Source organism: Gadus chalcogrammus, chromosome 9, assembly GCF_026213295.1.
Source record: "Gadus chalcogrammus isolate NIFS_2021 chromosome 9, NIFS_Gcha_1.0, whole genome shotgun sequence".
NCBI lineage: Eukaryota > Metazoa > Chordata > Actinopteri > Gadiformes > Gadidae > Gadus > Gadus chalcogrammus.
In genome coordinates this window covers 9179159-9189181 of record NC_079420.1, presented here as the reverse complement: position 1 = coordinate 9189181, position 10023 = coordinate 9179159, and the positions used below count along the sequence as shown (strand labels likewise).

General features: G+C 47.0%; 1 protein-coding gene across 1 annotated transcript in view; it reads left to right on the top strand.

Moving 5' to 3' along the window:
* The window catches only part of LOC130389600 (CD44 antigen-like), a 13897-nt gene extending 4756 nt beyond the window's left edge, over positions 1 to 9141 (top strand). The window contains exons 2-8 of the mRNA XM_056599437.1: positions 4598 to 4763; positions 5254 to 5396; positions 5613 to 5672; positions 6100 to 6459; positions 7598 to 7678; positions 8155 to 8233; positions 8919 to 9141. Coding sequence (XP_056455412.1) covers positions 4598 to 4763; positions 5254 to 5396; positions 5613 to 5672; positions 6100 to 6459; positions 7598 to 7678; positions 8155 to 8233; positions 8919 to 9141 — 1112 coding nt within the window. The remainder of the gene's footprint in view (positions 1 to 4597; positions 4764 to 5253; positions 5397 to 5612; positions 5673 to 6099; positions 6460 to 7597; positions 7679 to 8154; positions 8234 to 8918) is intronic.
* Positions 9142 to 10023: the final 882 nt, after the last annotated feature.

Below are 10023 nucleotides of genomic sequence, written 5' to 3'. Positions count from 1 at the left end.
AACGCCTCAGTGTCACCATTAGATCCAAACTCCAAACACATCTTCTACATTAAGACACAGCACCGTAGTTCTTCCGTATGCTGCTCTGCGGCTGTGTCCGTTCCCCTCAGTCAGAAAATGAAAGGGATTTAAGCGCCAGACATAACGAGGGGTTTTCTCCGAGCTCGGTCAACCCGCGGGGCGGGGAAGGGCGGAGTCATGCTGACCGTCACGCGGCTCTTCTTCCCCAGGAGGTCTCTGAAGAGCCATTGATAGCGAGGGGTGGTGTTTGATTAGGGTGGAGATGCTCTGTGCATGTATGGGGTTAGGGGTGGACGGGTGGGGGCCTCAGAAGGGGACAATACAGCCTTTCAGTGTGAAGGCCAGAGGGACTCCTTCCCTGGGACATGTGCAGTGTGCTTAGCATGTAGCGTTGTGTTTAGCAGTGTGTTTAGCATGTAGCTGCGCCCGTAGCCTGCTATGAGCTCACCAAGGTCGGTGCCTCTTTGATTATTTAAGAGCTAAAAATTAAATGTTTAGCTGAATTCAACTGTGTAGAAAATCTACAGTGGAGGAATTCTCTGAGATGAGAGCGTGCCTTACTCAGTTTGGGCATGTTAGTCTGTGTGTCTGCTGTGACATATTATAATGAGATAGCTTTATTGTTATTTTCCTCTCTTTTTAATTTGTACTGCTGTCATTGGCATAGCATTGCAAGACCTGTTTGCAAATGTGTGATGTTAACTTATCTCTTTATCTCCAAAGTTGTATCTAATCTTAAAATGTAAATCAATGACAAAAAACTGTTTTGTGTGTGTGTGTGTGTGTGTGTGTGTGTGTGTGTGTGTGTGTGTGTGTGTGTGTGTGTGTGTGTGTGTGTGTGTGTGTGTGCCTGTTGGTGTGAGTGTGTGTGTGTGGACGCGTGTGTGGGTGTGTGTGCGTGTACGTGCATCTCTGTGTGTCTGTTGGTTAGAGTTTGTGTGGTGCGTCTGGGTGTTTTTCTGTGTGTGTGGTGCGTGTGTGTATGTGTGGTTGTAAATTTGGTCATAAGTGAGGCTCTCACGTTATCAACTGTCATGATTGAGATATGCAGAAATAATCTTTTTTTTAAGGCAGAACCGGCCAATCATTGCCTTTAATAAATTGTTTGAATTATAAGTGGAGGGGTGCTTCCAAGCACCACTTACTACACAAACACATCACACCCAAGAGATAATCATTGTTTCTTTACATTTAAAGGCAAATAAACAAAATAACACTACCGACAATTCAACAAAAGCAGCAATCGAGAGAGAGAGCACGAGAGAGAGAGAGAGAGATCAAGAGAGAGAGCGAGAGTACTGTACTTATTGTGCTTATTTAATGTACTTATTGTAAGTCCCTTTGGATAAAAGTGTCTGCTAAATTCTCTAAAAGACAATGAGAGAGCAAGAGAGAGAGAGTCAGAGAGAGAGACAGCAAGAGAGAGAAAAAGAGAGGCCGCAAGAGCGAGAGAGAGAGAGAGAGGTGAAGCTGGCCTGCCCAGGAGTGAGGCTGTTGGCAGGACACTCTGTCACTCTGCCTCTGTTCACTCACTCTCAGTACAGCCAAGAGCTGCTCTGCCCTGTCCTTTAGCCCCATTTAGAGACAACAGAAGGCTGTGGAGGAGTCGCTGCCTGGGCCCATGAGGACTGACGTCCAGGAGCCTCCACTCTGCATGTGAATGGAAAGTCCTGTGATGGATGTTTGAGTTCACCCGAATTGAGCGGGTTTGCTGTGATCGTTCCGGGAGCGCAAAACACACACACACACACGCAGGCACACAAACACTAACGCACAAGTTCACACAAGCTCATGTGCGTGTGTGTGTGTGTGTGTGGGGGGGGATAAGTGTTTATGGATTGTCTCTGTCTTTGAAAGAGAGAGAGAGAGAGAGAGAGAGAGAGAGAGAGAGAGAGAGAGAGAGAGAGAGAGAGAGAGAGAGAGAGAGAGAGAGAAAATGAAAAAGTAAGATGGAGATGTTTGTATATCAAATAGAGGGAAGTGGAGGGAGTGTGTTTGTGTGTGTTCATAATTTTTGTGTGTGTGTTTGCGTTTGTGTGTGTGTGCGTGTGTGTTTGCGTGCGTGTGCGTGTGCGTGTGCGTGTGTGCGTGTGCGTGTGTGCGTGTGTGTGTGTGTGTGTGTGTGTGTGTGTGTGTGTGTGTGTGTGTGTGTGTGTGTGTGTGTGTGTGTGGGTGGGTGGGTGGGTGGGTGGGTGTGTGTGTGTGTGTGTGGGTGCCGGCCAAATGTCTGTGTGTGGGTGCGTGACACGTGATAGGTGTGTCAGGGGAAGTTTAGTGAAACCACAAGTACTAACATCTCAGCATTGGAGGATTCGGCAAACACCCAACCGAAAGCCCAACTCTGGTTTCACTGTTTCAACCGTCACTCTTATATCCTCCGGGTTTAGCTGAAACTCATGTAAAAAGGGAGACAGACCTCTGAGACCCACCATTCCTCTGTCATGTTAGGAAACGTCAGAACAATCTGAACCAGCCCCAACACTTGACACCCTCTGATGTGTTGAATGTACTGTATTTAATCCTGTGCTCACAGATTCACGGACATGAAGACATGAATATTCAGTGAGAACTTTTATTGGTTCAAAGACTTAATGGAATGAATCATTGGAGGGTGCTCTCAATTTCTTTACAACTCCGCCCATGTCTTCTCCGTCTTCAGTCTGTCGAAGGCTTGCACCTGGCTGTGTACCGCTATTTTATAATGTTTTGTTTTTTGTTTAGATCTTACCTACTACAAATTACCATTAGGTCCAGGATTCCCTGGAAGAACAGATACTGTGTCTCAATGGGATCTGCCTTGCTAGATAAAGGATAAATAAAGTGAATAAAATTAACGATATATTTGTCTTCATCTATTCTGCTTTGGACCCTTCTGGAGGTTTGTGTTCTGATCTTATTCTCCATGCATAATGAACATCATAACAATATTGCTCCTCAGGTTAAAATTATTTGTGTATCTTTGAAGCAATGGCAGAATAAACACGAATAGTTTAGAGCATCGCAGTTTTTTTTTTCTTTTTCCCAGTAGGGCCTCTGTTTCTCAACACACGCCTGCGTCACCAAGGATACCGCATAAACAGCCACCAAAGTTGATCAATCGGAAATGGGGGGGGTTTCTGACTTCCTGTTTTCACAGAAAAGGGGTTGAGGTTAGGGGGTTGAGCTGGGGTTAGGGTTGGGTGTTAGGATGGGATTCAGGGTCAGGTTTTAGGGGTCAGGGTTGGGGTAAGTTGTAAGGGTTTTGGTTGGGGTAAGGTGTTAAGAGTTGGGGTAAGGTGTTAGGGCTGTGGGTAAGGGTGAGGGTAAAGTGTAACACTGTAGTTAAAACATTTTTGAAAATCTGTCATGAAGAAAATAACGTTATTAATCTGTTCAGGGTTTTGTTTGAAAGACACTTTATGTGTGTACGTGTGTGTGTATGTGTTTGTTTGTGTTTGTGTGTGTGTTTTGTGTTAATGTGTGTACCACTAGATTCCAAAACACAGCGATGCACGAGACCATAGTCGTTTTTGCCATAAAAGCGAGATTACAGATCCTTCTAGCCCAGCTAAGCCTTTCCATCTGGTATCCTGCAAAGACCCCACTACTGTCCCCACCATGATCGCAAACAGATAACTGAACTGCATGCCACACATTCTGAGCTGCTGCTAAGTTTATAGAGGACACTACATTGCCTGGCACGACACAATAGTGAATAGTATAGCCAAGGACATCACAGCCCTTGATCAACCCCCAAAACGAGAATGTACCAAACATTCCCGTGCCAAACCATGCATGTTGTTCCCTTGTTATAATGAAAGGGATGTGTTTGGACTACAAGTGCCTTTTAGTCCAAGCAAAGCACGGCTAGGCTATAGTTTGGGGCTGTGTTCATAAGCTGGCAGTAGGGGGGGCCCTCAGATGATGGGTGGGTCCCAGAGGAAGGGCCAGCAGGGAGATAACTACTGCTCAATATCAGCAATCATTTGCTGTGGCTCTTAATGGAAGAGGCCCTGCTATCTGTACCCGAGATGAGTGGTGGTTTGTTTGTTTGTGTAACTGCATACTGCATCTCTTGTGCGTACTACTGACAGGTTATTCACTTGTCTGCGTCTGCTAATACTTATGCCCTGTGTAATCCTTTGGACAAAAAAACAGCTGCTTCCTCTCTTCACTGTCATAATTGTCTTTCAAATGAGTTCAATACAACTTTGGTAAATGGTAAATTTGCTTTACAATATTGAATACATAACATTAACCCATTCAAGCAAACTTTAACACACCGACGGCGGTGTCAATCACGCAAGGTGACAGCCAGCTCGTCGGGAGCAATTAGGGTGAGGCGTCTTGCTCAGGAACACCTCGACACTCGGCTAGGAGGAGCTGGGGATCGAACTAGCAACCTTCTGGTTACCAGCCAACTCGTTGTACCTCCAACTACCACTCCTCTTTATTGTACATTGAATCCAAAAGGAAGGAAACAAGCTGACCCCCGTGGGAAACTCAGTCCCACCTGTCGTCTCCCCAAAGGTGCCTGACCCCCTCTCTCTCTCTCTCTCTCTCTCTCTCTCTCTCTCCCTCTCTCTCCCTCCTCCAGTCAAGTCCCGGAGCTGTAGCTATGCGGGCGTGTTCCAGATGGAGGGCGCCAAGCGATACGCGCTCACCTACACCATGGCAGCCCAGGTGTGCGAGCAGCTCGGGAGCACCTTGGCCAATCGGGAGCAGCTGCAGGGAGCCTACAACATCTCTATGGAAACATGCAGGTACACAACTGGGATGATGCTAACCGGGTTCAGTTAGAGTAGCTGCCTGGTTCTCTCTGCCATTGGGTGTTTGTATCTCTTAAAGGGGTGATATTAGGCCACCAGGTGTGAGTGTGATTAGCCATTACGAGCCCTTCCCTCTGCCATCATTAGTGACATCCAGAGTGGGCATGTCCACTTAGATGATGGATAGATATGCAACATTTGCCACAGTCCACTGGGTAGGCTGGTAGACTGATCTATCCAGCATACATCTAGCTGGACACGCCGACTTGTAGTGTAACTAAAACACAGGACATGGCAGATTTTCAAATGGCTTATCATGGCTAATCACACTCACTGCTGGAGGCATAATATCAACCATTTAAGATACACAGTTGACGTTTTTCGGACAGGAAGCGTCCAAAATCCTATTTTTGCGGGAACATTACTGTCCGGACAAAATAAAGGCGTGTCGGGAAATGATAAGGGCCCTGCTGTGTCTTCCCAGGAATGGGTGGATCAGCGACCAGTCCATCGTCATCCTCAGACACCACCGCCATGAGAACTGTGCCAAGAACACCACAGGGTTCATCGTCCGTGCTGTGGAAAGTCCCTTGGATAAATCTGATGCCTATTGCTACGATAAGAATGGTGACTACACGGCCCATCGTTCTGTTGGCAAAACGCCCTTCGAACACAACAAAATACCCCTAGAACCTCTAACTGGCTTCATTAACACTTCACAGGGTGTAATGTTAAATTAAATGCATTGTTGATTTTGATATTTGATTTGTCGTATGGTATAATTTGTGTTTCAAATGAATGTTGATCAACCTATTCCTCTATCCCCCCCCCCCCCCCCCCCAGCTGATAAGGCCATGAACTGTTCAAAGAAAATCGACAGCGGCGAGCCTGCGGAGGAATCAGGTCAGTCCTTGTCCAGTTCTCCCCGATCTTTACTCAGGGTACCCCTTACATTTTACTTTTACTCAGGGCGTTTAGCAGGTGCTTTTATCGAAAGTGACATACATTAAGTACATTTTTCAGAAGAAAGAGAACCAACAATATATCGCTGTCAGTGCAGAAAGGAGACTCATAGAACCAAGTGCCAAGCACCAACACTCGCTAGGTTAACCCATTCCCTGTATACAACAAAGATCGCTAGGGTAAGACGCTACACAATGCTAAGCACTATTTGTAACGTCAAGCATCAAACATCTTCATGTTGGGACTACGACGTGCCGTTGAAAAGGTCCCAGGACCGCCATCGCCCGGTCTCACGTCGTCCGTCTCGTGGCGTCCCGTCGCCCGCGTGCGCCGCCCTGACGTTCTCCTCTCTCCCCGCTGCACACAGACTCAGACGACCTCTCGGACGGAACCAAAGCCCACAACCAGACGATCGCCTGGGCCACGGACGTCCAGGTGGATCTCGAGTTCCCGGTCAACGCCACTTCCCAGCCCACCCCGTCCGAGGCGGCGGGTGAGGACACCACCCCCACCCCGAGGGCGATGGTGACGGGGGGGGAGACGCAGGCCGGGTCTGGCATGATGTCCACAACCTCGGAGGAGGAGACGCCCCCCACCACCACCAACTACCCGGAGGAGCTCGAGAACTATAAGCCCGAGGAGGATGTGCCCACCCCCTCTCACCCCCAGGGGTACACTGAGCATGAGCCTGAGCCTGAGAGGGAAACGGTGACGGATGTGGAGGAAGGTGAGGATGGAGAGCATATCTGATGCGTACAAAAACATGCAGGCACACACACACACACACACACACACACACACACACACACACACACACACACACACACACACACACACACACACACACACACACACACACACACACACACACACACACACACACGCATGCACATGCATGCACACACACAGACACACACATGAATGCACACACACAAACACACATGCATGCACACACACACACACACACACACACACACACACACACACACACACACACACACACACACACACACACACACACACACACACACAGACACATGAACACATACACACAGAAATGCATTCACATGCATGCACACACACACACCACACACATGCATAATAGTCTAGATTCAAAAGAATACCTTTCTGAAAAAAGTTCAAAACACCAGAAACTTTATTCCAATCACCAATAGTAAATGGAACATAGAAAGTTAAAACCTCAGCGATATGAGTACGAGTGTGACTTCAAGCTTTGAGTGGAGTGGATTCGAGAAGCCATGCAGGCGACGGTAATGCAACAGGTTTTGGAAGAGCGAGGAAACTTTGAAGAACTCAGCACTCCCCCTGGTGTCGGTTGTGTAGAGAAAGTAAATCTCACACCGAAGAAACACCAGGAGGGAACAGTATACCTCCAAACATAAGAAACTCTTACTGTGATCACCGTAGACTATTAACACAATCAGTGTAAAATATATTGATATTGCATCACTATAATGAATAATAAAAATCCCTTTAATTTAGTTGAACGGACTGACATTGTGCACATTGCGTATCTGTGTCTGTGTGTGTAAGCATGTGCGTTTGTGCGTGTGTGTGTGTGTGTGTGTGAGTGAGTGCATGCATTCGTGTGTGTGAATATGTGTTTGTTCATGTGTGTGTGTGTTTGTGTGTGAAAATGTGTGTGTGTGTGTGTGTGTGTGTGTGTGTGTGTGTGTGTGTGTGTGTGTGTGTGTGTGTGTGTGTGTGTGTGTGTGTGTGTGTGTGTGTGTGTGTGTGTGTGTGTGGATGTGAGCGTGTGAATATGTGTGTGTTTGTTTGCGTGTGTGCGTGTGTGTGCTTCATCATGCAGGTTCCCCTAACAAGGTGTTCTGTCTCTGTCTCAGTTCCACTGCCGACTGAGTCCAGGAACAGGATGAACGTCATGGCAACGGAATCTCCAGCTTCAGCCGAGGAAGCCTCGTCAGGTAAGCTCATTAACTCTGAACCAGCCTTCAACTTACACCCGAGGGTCTGGTATATCAGAATGCATCATGGGAGTTTTTGCTGGCCATTTTGAGAGGAAAAAAAAGTATTGTAACATACATAGCCTGTACCATAACCTAGGCTAATAAAAACAATAATTCTGCCAACTCTCACATGAGAAACCGTGTGGCAGTATCAACCCCGACGATGTCTCCCAATAACGACAAATCATTTTCTGATTGATTACTAAACGATGAGGAACACAACATTACCACAAACACAATGGCCATGTTCCGATGTTCCTACGCCTCAAACGGCTGCAATGGCCGCCCTCCCACGACGTTACATCGCAGTATACAGGCTGATCCCCTCCCTCTAACACAAAGCCGATCCCTGTGTTATCTGCTCTGTTTTCGGGCTCCTGTCTGCCCTTATCCTTCCTCATCAGCTCTGTCTTTGGTTTGTCCTTCGTCAACAGGCAAGTGGGTGATCATTGGTGTGATTGTTGCCGTGGTCGCAGTCCTTCTCATCTGTGCAGCTGTCGCTAAGAAAAACAGGTTAATGAACCCGATGAATTGAGCCGTGTGCGGGATGGTGCAGTCACATGGGGAATGAGAAAAATGTAACTGCTGCACAGAGATGTGACCGAACTCTGACATTGAAAAAGAAAACTTACATATAGTGCTTTTATTTCCGTTTAATTTTGAGAATATATTATGCTATTTCAAGTCTGGCATTTAGTTCAAAACAAATGTAGACACATTTGTGTGTCTACATATATATATATATATATATATATATATATATATATATATATATATATTATAAATGAATAATACGTTTATAATGATGTATGATAATGTGGTTATGTATAATCCAACCTTGATAGTTTCCTTTTAACTTAAAGTGATGCACAACATATCACGGAGGGATGTATTCACTACATACAAACCCAATATCTGGGCAGGAAAATATCAAAACGTATGTTAATCGCACCCTTTAAATTGGCGTACAGCAATAGAAGGAAATCGATAGACTTAAATGATGTGAGATTGTAAATTATTTCATGCAACGTCATTTCCAGATGCCTCATGCGCACCTCGATAGCACCTTAATAACTCAATCCAAACCAATGAACTGTTGCCTGTTATCCATCGCTTTACAAAAAAGCCCTAAGGAGGCTCAGAGAGTGCTGGTCTCACCCTGTCCGTGTGTCTGCCCGCTCCTCCTCCCCTCTATCAGCTGGTGTGGGAAGCACCAGACCCTGATGATCTCCTCCAAGGACAACGGCGGGGAGGGCAACGGGGCCCCGGCGGTGGTGGCCAGCTCCCGCGCCCAGGAGAGGGAGCAGGAGATGGTCACCCTCATGACCAAGGAGAAGATCCAGGAGAACGGCAAGGGGGACGAGGAGTTCACCGTCATCACCCTGGAGGAGTCCTCCGACAAGGAGCGGCAGGGCGCCTGAGGGGGGCCAGCCGGGGGGGGGGGGGGGGGGGGGGATCCCATGGAGCACCTAGGGGTAGAGGGTAATATGGGGAGGGGTGGGGAGGTGATGGGTTATGGGAGTTAAATCCAAGATGTGATTACCAATCTTAAGGTATCGGGAAGGGTTATAGGTTGGTGGTTACAATGGGTGGGGGGGGTGGGAGGTTGGATATACTGGTAGTTAAACTTGGGTGGGTAATGTGCGGGGTTGGGGACGGGACGGGGGGACAGGGGGGGGGGTTGATGGCACAGGGTCTGTAAGAAGCAGCCTGAGCGAGATTTTGCTTAGTTCCTATCTTCTCCGGTCGGCGCTGTCTGCTCAACACGTGAAACATAGCGGAGACGGCATGCGTGCGTGGGTGGGCGTGTGAATGTATTATTATGTGTCATGTTTCCTGTTCCCGTGGTGTTCTCATGGTATTTATATAGGGAACACCGTGTCTACATGGCCTGAGAGTGGGCTTTTAGAGCTGAGGGTATGGCTCGGTGTGTTGCTGTGTGTGTGTGTGTGTGTGTGTGTGTGCGTGTGTGTGTGTGTGTGTGTTTGACGAGGGTCTTCAAATACTGAAGAAATGTAGTTCTGTTCTTTGATCTGGTCTCATTTCAATTTGCTGCAGATTGAATTAGTCTGAACTCGCAACGTGTCGCTTTAAACCTTTTAAACGTTTCTTAAAATATTTTGCAATCTTTTTTATATTTTAGATTATTGCCTGTGGACTAAAGTTGAGCTCTCGTGTTTTTTCAAGAGAACACCATGATGTCACTAACTTAATTTATACTGCTTCTTGTTCGGTTGTCTCTGTATATAAGCTCTATGTTTTGAAGATGCCTTGGCAATGGCTGCCACACTGTTACACGTCGT